At 39.8% G+C, this 13,538-nt stretch overlaps 1 protein-coding gene across 14 annotated transcripts in view; it reads left to right on the top strand.

The window, feature by feature from the left end:
* Positions 1-13,538, top strand: part of CMC2 (C-X9-C motif containing 2) — a 60,714-nt gene that overhangs the window by 29,738 nt on the left and 17,438 nt on the right. For 7 of the 14 annotated variants that reach the window (XM_054534189.2, XM_054534186.2, XM_054534185.2 and 4 more), the window contains one exon: positions 9,590-9,705. In XM_054534189.2, the coding sequence (XP_054390164.1) occupies positions 9,625-9,705 (81 nt within the window). In that variant the 5' untranslated portion in view covers positions 9,590-9,624. Of the gene's footprint in view, positions 1-153; positions 340-411; positions 696-804; positions 825-9,589; positions 9,706-13,538 lie in introns of those variants that run through there. The other 7 variants (XM_054534188.1, XM_024233689.2, XM_054534183.2 and 4 more) reach the window with 5 other exon arrangements.

Genomic DNA, 13,538 nt, shown 5'->3' with positions numbered 1-13,538 from the left:
GCAGCCTTGCACCAGTAGTGGCCTTACACATAGGCTCCATTACGATCTGGCTTGTGTGCTCGGCTTGTGCCTTAGACGCTACCGTGCCTCAGTGGACTCACTGTGCCTCCCCCCACGACGGACGGAAATGGGCCCCTCCAGGCCAGGCGGCGCATGCGCCTTAGGGCCCGCGGGCGGCGGGGGTGGGGAGCCGGGACTGCGGTGGAGCGGTGGAGGGCGTCTCTGGGCTTCGGCGTCTGGCAAGGGGTTCAGCTGTCTGCTCCCTGGCAGCCGGCCTTCGGGTCGGCCGTCTCCGTCGGTGACTGCAGCTTGAGTTCTGCCGGTGTGGCCACGAGTCGGGTGAGTCTCGGGAGTCCAGGCGGTTCCGAACGCGGTCCGTTGTTCCTCCTCAGGTCCCCTGACGGCGCGTCCCGCCGAGCCCCTTCCTGCCGCCCGTCGGCCCCTGGAGGCGGGGACCAGGAAGACCCGGCTGCCGGAGGCCCACAGCTGGGCTGCTGCGCTGGGGAGGCTGCGAGTGAGGTGGCTGGGCGCTCGCTGGAACACGCTGGTGGCCGAGACAGGCCTTGGGCGTCGCTCTGGGTTAGAGTCCGCTCGCCACTCACTGGCTGGTGACCTTGGGCGCGCTCCTCCCCTCCCGGAGCCGGGGCTTCCTCGCCGGTAGAATGAGCCTTGAGGAATGGAGCCCTCAACACAGGGTTTGACACGATGAGCGCCCAATAAAGTGTTGTTATTGTTGAATTGAGAATTTGGGGGTAGAAAACGGGGGCCGTTCAAGCATGTCTCAGCTGCAGTGCCCTGTGATGTGAGAACCCACTAAGAGCCCCGTCAGTACACTTTACTCTTTTTTTCTCTTTTAATACTTTTTTTTTTTTTCTAGGGAAGTAATACATTCACCTTTCTTTTCTTGGGTTTAAAGATCAGGCGTTTTATGTAGAGTCTTAAGTAAATCAGTTTTGGAAGTCTTCATTTAAAACCTTAAAAGGCATGGAAGTTTTCGATGGCAAAGGAATTATGTTGTGATGCCATTCGTATCTCCTCTCCTCTATATGCATGGCGTTTGCACTTGTTTAGTTGATTTAAAATGAGTTTCTTTTTCATCTGTTTCCTGCTGCGTTGAGGCCTGAACTAGTTGTCAGTTTCTGACATTCAACGAACATCGATTGGGCATTTACCATGTGCATTTGCAAGAATGCTCGCTCACGAGCCTGTGCGTTCCTTGAGATGTATGAACGAGTATTTTCCTTTGAAATTCACATGATTCTGGCAGAGTGCTCGGCACCTTGTGAGTCCTGGTAATGTTTATACAGGGAAAGCTGCGAGGGCGCATTCACTGAGAAACTCTTTGGTGGAAGTCAGAGTAGTTAAGCCCTTCTCCCCAGGCAGCCCCCCGGGTCCCTCCCAGAAGCAGCCTGGCATGGAGTCTACAGTGCCAGCTCCAGTCACTTTCTTAGTGGTATCGGTTTAGAATTGGTCCTGTGATAAGTCGCTGTGATAAGCGGAAGTGGGCAGGGGAGGCAGTCCCCGACCGTGTCTGCGACCTCTGCTGCAGTATGGCTCAAGTTTGAAAAGTTGAAAAGTAATTATTTAATACCAGGGCCGAAATGTAGGCTTTAAAAATGTTTTATGTTATTTATTTTTATATATTTTTATGTTTTTAAATTTTATTTTGAGACGGCGTCCTGTTTTGTCGGCCGGGCTGAAGTGCAGTGGCGCGATCTCGGCTCACTGCAACCTCCACCTCCCGAGTTCTAGTGATTCTCGTGCCTCAACCTTTTGAGTAGCTAGGGTTACAGGCCACGCCCAGCTAATTTTTGTATTCTTAGTAGGGACGGGGATTCACCATGTTGGCCAGGCTTGCCCTGACCTGAAGTGATCTGCCTGCCTCGGCCTCCCGAAGTGCTGGGATTACAGGCGTGAGCCACCGCGCCTAGCCTAAAAAGATATGTTTTAGAAAGCGGAGTGTTTACAGTCTTTTTTCTGGAGAACAGATTCTTCAGACTCTGCACAACAGACTTTTCTGGCCTTGTTTTTTGCTTATTTTGCAGTAACATTAGAAATTACAACTGTAGTGTAAATTTCCTGTGCAGCCGCACAATAGGAAAATCTTTCTAAAGAAAAGCCAACTGGCATTAAAATACAGGGTTCTTCCTTGTGATTATAGATTTGCTGAAGTGAGTTATTAGAATGCTTGCCCGTTTTCTTTATACTAGGGTTAATACAGCGCTGGCTCTTGATTTATTTTCTAAAATTGTGCCACCTGGTGGTTGAAATCTTAGACTACTCTTGAGGAAAATTGTACCTCAGAATCAGTAGACTAAGGTTGAAGGAGTGAGTAAAATAAAGCTATAATTTTTATATCTTCACTAAGAGTACCCTACCGCTTCTACCCTCCCAGTTTACTCCCCAGGAAAAGTTAAAATTGCCCTTATGGGCCCCTTAGCTAGCTATCAAAACACATTTGACAGCTGAAAATTTTAAGGAATTTCAGTGGACTGTTTTGGTATCATTGTGTGCATACACGGTGGATGGGGCTGGATTGAGGAGGGAGGTGGTGGAATCGTGACAAATTTACCCTTTTGATGTTTTCTTAAATGCCATTGTAAAGATGAGACTGACAAACTGGTGGAAGTCAGAGTAGTTAAGCCTTTCTCCCCAGGCAGCCCCTGGGGTCGCTCCCAGGAGCAGCCTGGCATGGGGTCTGCACTGGAATTAAATATTACTCTATTCAAATAATAACAGTTTGAATGGAATTTATCCCTCTCTCTCTATTTCACTGGAAACATCCAAGAACGGGGTCTTATGTTCCTTTCACTTTCGTTTCCACCATGCTGCTGATGTTCATAATTATTATTTTTCGAGATGGAGTCTCACTCTGTCACCCAGGCTAGAGTGCAGGTGGTGCCATCTCGGCTCACTGCAACCTCTGCCTCCAGGGCTGAAGCGATTCCCCTGCCTCAGCGTCCCAGGCAGCTGGATTACAGGCCCCCACCACCACGCCCAGCGAATTTTTGTATTTTAGTAGAGACTGAGTTTCACCATGTTGGCCAGGCTGGTCTCGAACTCCGTACCTCAAGTGATCTGCCTGCCTCGGCCTGCCAAAGTTCTGAGATTACAGGCGTGAGCCCCCGCTTCCGGCCTCACATAAGTTACTTTAAACCCATGCCATCACTGAGATATAGGTCAAGAGCAAATTCCATTTTATGAAAGAGAGACTTAGGTCTCAGATTAGTAACCAAAATGACATAACTTGTGAGTAGCTGACTAGTGACAAATACAATACTCTTCTCTTTTTTTGTGGAAATACTCACTATTTCCACACTTACAGGATAATATTACGTTGGCTGCTTTGGAACTTGGGTCTGGAATGACTACCTGTTGAACTTGTAGTCAATCAGAAGCTCTTTGGGAAATAGTTTTTCCATCTGAATGTATTTCATTCACAAACTGCTGTGAAGGCCTGTCTTTCCTATTTTGAACATGGATTAAAAATCTGTCATGGTTAGAGATTATGTTGGGTTGTGACTTTGCAGCTAACTCCTGTGTGACCTGGGGCTTAGTTTCTCTATGAAAATGTGGGCAGTGCATATTTTGACCTATAAAAATACAATTTCTCATGGTTCAACTGAATTTAAAAGGCTACCACCCGTTTCATAGGGTTGTTGCATTATAAGACTTGTGCTTAGCGCTTGGCAAGTGTTCAACAAATTATTTTCTAAACTAATAACGTTGATATCCTCTTATGACTTTCAAGAAATTTTAAGAATAAGAGTATGGAATACTTATTTAGCTTTTCTTCAGTTAAATATATTTTGAGTTAAATTGTGTTACTAGAATAGTCTTTTAAAGGTGAGTACTGGAAGACATCAGCACTTAATTACATGTGTTCTGAGAGAACATTGCCATTTTTACAGCTGTACCTTACATATTACACCCCAGAATACAGCAGTACATCTGTGTATGCACCAACATTTAGGCAAAGCCAAGTGACACAAAGTGGATGGAAGGGAGCATAGGTGACGGGTAGATAGAGGGCAAGGGGAGGAAGAGCATATCTAGCTAAAAATATGTGGTAGAAGAAAGGAGTGATGGGGAAAGCAAGGAATCTGTTGGATAAGGGATAAGGTGAGTGTTTAGAGCTTTAGATTAAGTAGTAGCTTCTTACCAAGAATAGGAAAAGGAAATGAAATTAAACCATTTTATTCTTTGACATATCATAAATATATACAATTATTATTTGTCAATTCAAAGTAAAACTAAATAATGAGAATTAGAAGGGAAGACGTTTTATTGGTACCCTACCCAGATTGACAATAGTATACGTATTTGAGGTAAACTTGTTATAGAGGGAGGAAAATATGTACCATTTTATGTACTTAGGCTTACATACATCTTTGCATCTATTAATATTATCTCGGCCAGGTGTCTTCTCAGGTATTTGTCAATTAAAGAAATCATTTCAGTACATCATAAGCTTGTTTCTGAATTGTAAAGGCACACATTTGAGTGCTGGTTGATAGAAGTGTGCAAAAATATTTTGTCAAATACATTTAGAAAATGTTAGAGACATTTTCTAGTGATTAAACCAGTGTTTGTTTTCTGTTATTGTTGTTTTTGAGATGGAGTCTTGTACTGTTACCCAAGGTGGAGGTCAGTGGTGCCGTCTTGGCTCACTGCAACCTTGCCTCCCAGGTTCAAGTGATTCTCCTGCCTCGGCCTCCCAAGTAGCTGGGATTACAGGTGCCCACTACCACGCCCGGCTAATTTTTTGAATTTTTAGTAGAGATGGGGTTTCGGCATGTTGGCCAGGTTGGTCTTGAACTCTTGACTTCAGGTGATCCACCTGCCTCAGCCTCCCAAAGTGCTGGGATTACAGGTGTGAGCCACCTCACCTGGCCTGTACCAGTGTATGTTTTCTTTAGGAAAAAATAAGGCAGAAACCAGATAAGTAACACTTCACATAAATGTAGGTGCATAGTATTGGTATGATATTAGATAACTTAAATTGCTGAACTTTATGAAACTTAATTTTTCTAAGGCAAAAATTAATGTCATTGGAAGGATCTTGGAGTCAGTGGCAGGCAAACAAAATTTAAACTTGGCTGCATTTTCGTTTTTCGTTTCAAATGAAAACTAGGTGCAATGGCTTTGTGGTCTTCAGCTGTGGGGGGTGTGTGTGTGTTTAGTAGTTAACTGAATAGAACAGGGAGCTACTGCATTTTTATAAGTTGCAATTGAAATAGTAGCTATGCTGTAATCCTTTGGAATTATTTGTTCAGACAGTTTTTTGTTTCTGTTGAGTGGGAGGTGGATGGGCAGTTTGAATTTCTCACAATTTTTTTTTTTAACAGCTTGAGATATAATTTACATACCATAAAATTCGCATGGTGAAATACACGTAACATAAAATTTACCATCTTAACCATTTAAATGCACAGTTCAATGGTATCAGATACATTAATAATGTTGTACAACCGTGATCACCATCATCCATCTGCATAATACTTTATATCTTGTAAAACAGTCTGCCTATTAAACAGTAACTCCATATTCATGTCCTCCTGCCCTTCCACCTCCCTCTGGTAACCGCCATTCCACTTTCCGTCTCTTTGATTTTGACTACTTTAGGTGCCTCGTATAAGTGGAATGTTAAAGTATTTGCCTTTTAAAAAATATGTAATTTCAAATTTTATTTCAGATTTTGCGTATATGTAATGTACAGGTTTCTTACATGGGTACGTTGGGTGACGCTGAGGTTTGGGGTACTGTTGATCCCGTCAGGCAGGTAAGTGAGCATAGTACCTAACGGTTTTTCAGCCCTTACCCTCCTTCCACCGTCTATTAGTCCTCAGTGTCTTTTGTTGCCATCTTTATGTCTGTGAGTATCCAGTGTTTAGCTCCCACTTATAAGTGAGAATATGCCATATTTGGCTTTCTGTTGCTGCATTAATTCACTTAGGATAATGGCTTCCAGCTGCATCCATGTTGCTGCAAAGGACATGATTTTGTCCTTTTTTATGGCTGTTTAGTATTCCATGGTGTATATGTACATTTTTTTTTATCCAATCCATTACTGATAGACACTTAGGTTGATTCCATGTCTTTGCTATTGTGAATAGAGCTACAAAGAACATATGAGTGCATGTTTCTCTTTTTGTAGAATGGTTTATTTTCTTTTGGCTATATACCCAGTAATGGGATTGCTGGATCAAGTGGTAGCTGTTTTAAGCTCTTTGAGAAATCTCCAGACTGCTTTCCACAGTGGGTGAACTAATTGACATTCCCACAACAGTGTATAAGCATTCTCTTTTCTCACAACCTCCCCCAGCATCTGTGTTTTTTTGACTTTTTAGTAGTAGCCATTCTGACTGATGTGAGGTGGTATCTCATTGTGGTTTTGATTTGCATTTTTCTGGTGATTAGTGATGTTGAGCATTTTTTCATGTTTTTTGGCCACTTGTATATCTTTTGAGAAGTGGCTGTTGATGTCTTTTGCCCACTTTTTAAAAATTTGTTTATTTGTTTTGTTTTTTGAGACGGAGTCTCACTCTGTCACCTAGGCTGGAGTGCAGTGGGGCCATCTTGGCTCACTGTAACCTCCGCCTCCCGGGTTCAAGCGATTCTCCTGCCTCAGCCTCTCTAGTAGCTGGGACTACAGGCACCCGCCACCACGCCTGGCTAATTTTTGTATCTTTAGTAGAGATGGGGTTTCACCATATTGGCCAGGCTGGTCTCGAACTCCTGACCTTGTGATCTGCCTGCCTTGGCCTCCCAAAGTGCTGGGATTACAGGGGTGAGCCACCATGCCCAGCCTTTTGCCCACTTTTTAATGGGATTATTTATTTTTTGCTTGTTGAATTAATTTCCTTATAGATTCTGGATGTTAGACCTTTGTTGGATGCATAGTTTGTGAATATTTTGTCCTATTCTGTAGGTTGTCTGTTTATTCTATTCATAGTTTCTTTTGCTGTTTTGAGATCTTTAATTAGGTTTCAGTTTTTGTTGTAATTGTATTTGAGTACTTAGTCCTAATTCTTTTCCTAAGGTGAATGTCCAGAATGGTGTTTGCTGGGTTTTCTTCCAGGATTCTTATAGTTTGAGGCATTCTATGTAAATCTTTAATCTATCGAGTTAATTTTTATATACGATGAAAGGTAGGGGTCCACTTTTATTCTTCTGCATATAGCTAGCCAACTATCCCAGCACCATTTATTGAATGGGAAGTCCTTTTGCCATTGCTTATTTTTGTTGACTTTGTCAAACATCAGAAAGTGTGTGGCTTTATTTCTGGGCTATTCTGTTCCATTGGTCCATGTGTGTGTTTTTGTAGAAGCTTGCTGATTTGGTTATTGTAGCCTTATGGTCTGAAGTAGGGTAATGTGATACATTTGGTTTTTGTTCTTTTTGCCTAGGATTGTTTTGGCTATTTGAGCCACTTTTTGGTTCCATATGAATTTTAGGATAGTTTTTTCTAATTCTGTGAAAAAATGCCATTGGTAGTTTGATAGGAGTAGTGTTGAATCTGTAGATTGCTTTGGGCAATATGGCCATTTCAATGATATTGATTCTCCCAATCCATGAGCACGGAATGTTTTTCCATTTGTTTGTGTCATCTGTGATTTCTTTCAGCAGTGTTTTGTAGTTCCTCCTGTAGAGATCTTTTACCTCCTTGGTTAGATGTATTCGTGGGTATTTTATTTTTTTGTGGCAATTGAAAATGGGATTGCATTCTTGATTTGGCTTTCAGGTTGAACGTTATAGTGTATAGACATGCTACTGATTTTTCTATGTTCATCTTGTATCCTGAAACTACTCAAGTCATTTGGCAGAGTCTTTAGGGTTTTCTGGGTATAGAATCATATCATCAGTGAAGAGAGACAGTTTGATTTCTTTTCTTATTTGGATGCCTTTTATTTCTCTTGACTGATTGCTTTGGCTAGGACATCAGTATTGTGTTGAATAGGAGTGGTGAGAGCGGACATCCTGTTCCCTTGTTCCGGTCCTCAGGGAAATGCTTCCATCTTTTGCCTATTCAGTATGATGTTGGCTGTGAGTTTGTCATAGATGGCTCTTACTATTTTGAGGTATGTTCTTCAGGGCCTAGTTTGATGAGGGTTTTTATCATGAAGGGATGTTGGATTTTATCAAAGGCTTTTCTGCATCTATTGAGATAATCACATGGTTTTTGTGTTTAATTCTGTTTGTGTGGTGAATCACATTTATTGATTTGTGTATGTTGAACCCTATATATATGTTTTTTGACTGGCTTATTTCATTCAGAATGTCCTCACAGTTCATCCATGTTGTAACATATGTCAGAATTTCCTTCCATTTTAAGGCTGAATAGTATTCCGTTGTATGTATATACCACATTGTGGTGATCCATTGTCTTTTGGACTCTTGGGTTGCTTCCATGTTTTAATGATTGTGAATAATATGCCGTGAACATGGGTGTTCAAATATCTCTTCAAAACCCTGCATTTAATTCTTCTGAGAATATAGCCGGAAGTGGAATTGTTGGATCATATGGTAATTTCATTTTTAATTTTTTGAGGAACTGCTATACCAGTTTCCACAGTGGCTATCCCAGTTTACATGCCCGCCCACAGTGCGCAAGAGTTTCAGTTTCTCCACATCCTCTTTAGCATTCATTATTTTCTGTGTTTTTTTTTTTTTTCAGCAGTAGCCATCCTAATGGATATGGGTTGGTTCCTGTTTTCTATTTGGAACTTTTAAAAAATTAAAGCAGCTAATCGGTTCTTTCTTTTGGTAATCATTTCTGATTTAGAATAGGTTAAGCCCAGGTGGGGCATGGTAGCTCATGCCTGTCCCAACACTTTGGGAGGCTGAGGATAACTTGAGGACAGGAGTTTGAAACCAGCCTGGGCAACATAGCAAGACCCCTGACTACCAAAAAAAACCAGCTGCCCATGATGTTTTTCCTTTGACCTTGGCTGCTAATTTTCCACTTTGTGAATGAACCAACTAAACTTAAGTTCAGGGATTTCATCTTCATGTTTTCAGTGTAATAATTAGTTTTATGGCTATATCTGTTAAATTTGAAAATTTTTTTCACAACTTCTGGTTTCATTTCATTGTTTAGTTTTTTTTTCAGCCAGCTATTAAGAAAAAAGCAGTCTATATTCACACTAATATGAGACTAATGACCCTTTAACCCTCAGAATAATATACATTTTAAAATAATAAGCCAATTCTCTTAATTGGTACAATTTCATCTGAACAAAATGAGTTGTTAATTTCGGGAATGTGGCGAAAATGTTTGAAGTCAGGCTTATTAATATAAGCAAGCTGTTTCTGTTTTAGCGCTGATTTCCGGGATTGGGTCTCTTGAGGCTTCCTGCTTTTCTCCTGAACCTGCAGGTTCTCTAAATACTACTGATAACTTGCTGAATATGTTAAATCATTGAATTAGAAAGCTTTGTCTCAAGTTTAATAATTTGCCTGAGGTCACACAGCTGGTTAATGGTTAACATACTTCTCTGATAAAGGTCACTAGAGGTTCTTATGAAGATACTTTTAGGTGGCATAACAAATGTGTTTATGCATATTCAAGACACTCTTGTATCCACAGGTTGCACTGCTGTGATCCATCATCATCTCCTAAAGATGCATCCTGACTTATCTCCACACTTGCACACTGAAGAATGCAACGTCTTGATTAACTTGCTTAAGGAATGTCACAAAAATGTAAGAGTTCAGAAAAACGACTGTACAGCCAAAATGAAACTTAGTTACAACACACTGATGTAAAATGTTATCTCCGTTGGTAGAAGGAAATGATAATGTCTTAGTAAGGAGTCTGAGTTTAGTCAAGATTAGCAGTTGATATGTGTTTTTTTGTTTGTTTGTTTTTGTTTTTTTTTTACACAAACTACCTCCTTTTATGATTAGTAAAAATCAGACATGGTAGTTTGTTAGGGAACGTCTGAACTGGAATCCATGTTCTTACAATAAAATGCTTTCTCTTTCCTAATTATAGGGCACTAGAACAATTATATTCAGCACTGACACTTCTGATTATAATGGAATTATTCTAAAAGTATCTGTTCTTTGATGGCTACCATTCTGTGTTTAATGGTAATAGAAACGCGTTATATAATTAGACATTAACTAAATTTATGATTGGCTTAATCTGATGTGTTTAGTTGTTAGGGGAATGGAAGTAAAATTACATGGTTAAAACCAAAATACAAAAGGAGCCCATCCATATTTGGAATGCATTAAATCAAGCTGACATTTTTATAGCTGTTGAATATTTAGCTTTTCCTTATATGTTTGATCCGTTGTTATAAGAAGCATTTATTTTTTCTTTAGCTTTGCATAGTTTTTCTCATGATATCCATAAACTGTAGATATATCAAATTTTAATAATACAAAGTATCACTTAAATGAGTAAAATTTATAAACCAAAAGTAAGGTGGTAAGTAGTAATTATAAAATGTGAAGTCAGATATTTTTACTTGTTCAAAGAATGTTGTTGATGACAATATTTTTTGGGCTATTTCACTATACATATAGATCAAATGAGCCAGACTACATAAATAAAACAACATTTCGATTTTTAAAGTAAAAACTATATAAAATTTTCACTGTTTAAGGAACAAGAACTAATTATTTGTGTTAAAGTAGAATATTTCAATTTGTATATGGTCAGTTATAGTCAGAGACAGAAAAGGGGAGAGGATCTAGCAACAGAGAGGCACAGTGGAGAGAAAGAGACTCTGTGGAATAACATTTCAGTCTTGTTATTGAGGATTTTGCCAGTATAGCCCTTTAGATGTATGTTGTGCTTTTTGTAATACTAGACATAAATAAGGATATTATCTCATCATGTTTATTTCCAAGGTTAATCAAATTAAGGGCCAGAGTTTTTCAATCCTAGCTTTTAAGTAATCTTTGTTTTATGTCTATATTTGTATATTGCTTTTTGGTCCATGACTATTTTTAAATTGAAATCTATTTAAATTTTTTTTTTTTTTTTCTTTCAAATGGATTTCTTATAATAAAGGTGGCTTCTTGAATCACTGGAACTAAAGATGGATTTTAAAAAATTAACTTTATTGAGGTATAATTTACATGGAAGGAAATGCATCTATTTTAAGTGTACAGTTTGATGAGTTTTGTCAAATATAGATACCCATGCAACCACCATCACAGTCAAGATCTAAAACATTTCTATCAGTTTCCTGTGCCCCTTTGCAGTGAGTCACCAACCCTTACCTCTTGCCCAGGTAACCACTGCACTACTTTTTGTTGATATAGATGAATTTTGCAGTTCTAGAATTTGTTAGAAATTTACACTACATTGTATATTCTTTTTATTTTTTGAGATGGAGTCTCACTCTGTCACCCAAGCTAGAGTGCAGTGGCGTGATCTTGGCTCACTGCAACCTCCGCCTCCCAGGTTCAAGTATTTCTCCTGTCTCAGTTTGCCTAGTAGGTGGGATTACAGGTGTGTGCCACCAGGCCTGGCTAATTTTTTTTATCTTTAGTAGAGACGGGGTTTCACCATGTTGGGCAGGCTGGTCTCGAACTCCTGACCTCAGGTGATCCTCCCACCTCAGCCTCCCAAAGTGCTGGGATTACAGACATGAGCCACTGCACCCGGCCTACATTGTATATTCCTATATTTTGCACCATGATATGTTTTTGAGGTTCATAACATGCTGTTGCACATGTCATTAGTTCATTTATTTTTATTTCTGAGTAGTATTTCATTGTATGGATATGCCACCGTTTATTTACCTATTAATGGACATTTAGGCAAATAAACAGTTTGCAGCTGTGCTGTTTTGGATAAAGCTGCTGTGAACATTCATGCACAAGTCATTTATTTTTGAGACAGAGTCTCGCTCTGTCATCCAGGCTGGAGTGCAGGGGCCCAATCTTGGCTCACTGCAACCTCTGCCTCCCAGGTTCAAGCAATTCTCCTGCCTCAGCCTCTTGAGGAGCTGGGATTACAGGCATGTGTCACCACACCTGTCTCATTTTTGTATGTTTAGTAGAGGCGGGGTTTCATTATGTTGGTCAGGCTGGTCTCGAACTCTTGATCTCAGGTGATCCACCTGCCATGGCCCCCCAAAGTGCTGGGATTACAGGCATGAGCCGCCGCACCCAGCCATCATGTGCAAGTCTTTGTGTGAACATCTTTTTATTTTTCTTGGGTAAATACCTAGGAATGGTATTACCATATGACCTAGTCATTTGCTGAGTGTATATGTACCTTCATAAAAGGCCACCAAACTGTTTTCCATTTTATACTGCTCTACATTCCTACCACTCTCCATCACCAGTGCCTAATGTTATAAACTTTTTAAGTTCAGCCATTGTGTGGATATGTAGTAGTATCTCCTTTTGGTTTTAAATTGTATTTCCCTGATGACTAATGATTTTGATATGCTTTTCATGTGCTTCTTTGGCCATTCATATAAAATTTTTTGCCTGTATTTTAAAATTGGGTTGTTTTATGACTGAGTTATAAGCATTCTTTTTATCATTTGGGATACAAGTCCTTTGATAAGTGTATTGTGAATATTTTCTCTGTGGCTTTTTTTTTACTTCCTTTAGGATGTGTTTCAAAGAGTAGCTTGTACATTTGATGAAGTCTTTTTTTTTCCTTTCATGGTTTGTGCTTTTTGTGTCTTAAGGAGCTTTGTGTATTCTGTGGTCACAAAGATACTCTTGTGTTTTCTTTTAGTTCTGTAGTATTAGGTTTACATTGGTCTATGATTCATTTCAAGTTGATTTCATTTTTTTCTTTTGATATTTGTATATTCTTATCTGAGATTTCAAGTTAATTTTTGTGTATGGTATGAGGTGTGAGTTGAAGTTGATTTTCTTTGCCTGTGGGTAGCCAGTTGTCTCAACACCATGTGTTGAAGAGACTGTTCTATCCCTGCTGATTTACCATGGTCCCTTTGTCAAAAATCAATTGACCATATGTGAGTGGGTCTATTTGTGGGCTCTCTAGTCTGTTTCACTGATTTATATGTCTCTTCTTAACACCAGTACCATGCTGTCTTAATTACTGCCTTGTAGTAAGTCTCAGTCATATAGTATAAATCCTCCAATTTTGTTCTTTTTCAAAGTTGTTTTGGCTATTTTAAGTACTTTCATTTCCATATTAATTTTAGAATCAGCTTGTCATTTTCTACAAAAAACATGTTTACTGGTTTTTTGTTTTTTGAGGCTGAACATTGTTGATGACTTGGATTTTATCTTTTGTATCAGGAGGCAGTTCGTGTTTTTATATATTTTTAGGGCATAGCTGGCATAGCCTTTACTCTAGAGTTAGTTTAGCCCAATTACTAAAATAGGATTCTTTACTGATTGACTTGAGTGTTCAATGAGATCTCTACTTTGGCTTATAAGGACTCCATTGACTCCCAGCCCTGTGTGAGCTCTCTGCGTTTTTCAGCTTGTAGCTGCTGTAATTGTTCTTCGTAGTGCTTGTGGCATTGTGAAAGTCACCCAACACATGTGTAGTGAATACTGTCAGTGACTCAAGACAGCTCCATGTA

This window comes from Pongo abelii, chromosome 18, assembly GCF_028885655.2.
Source record: "Pongo abelii isolate AG06213 chromosome 18, NHGRI_mPonAbe1-v2.0_pri, whole genome shotgun sequence".
Lineage (NCBI taxonomy): Eukaryota > Metazoa > Chordata > Mammalia > Primates > Hominidae > Pongo > Pongo abelii.
This window is presented reverse-complemented; position numbering and strand designations above follow the sequence as displayed.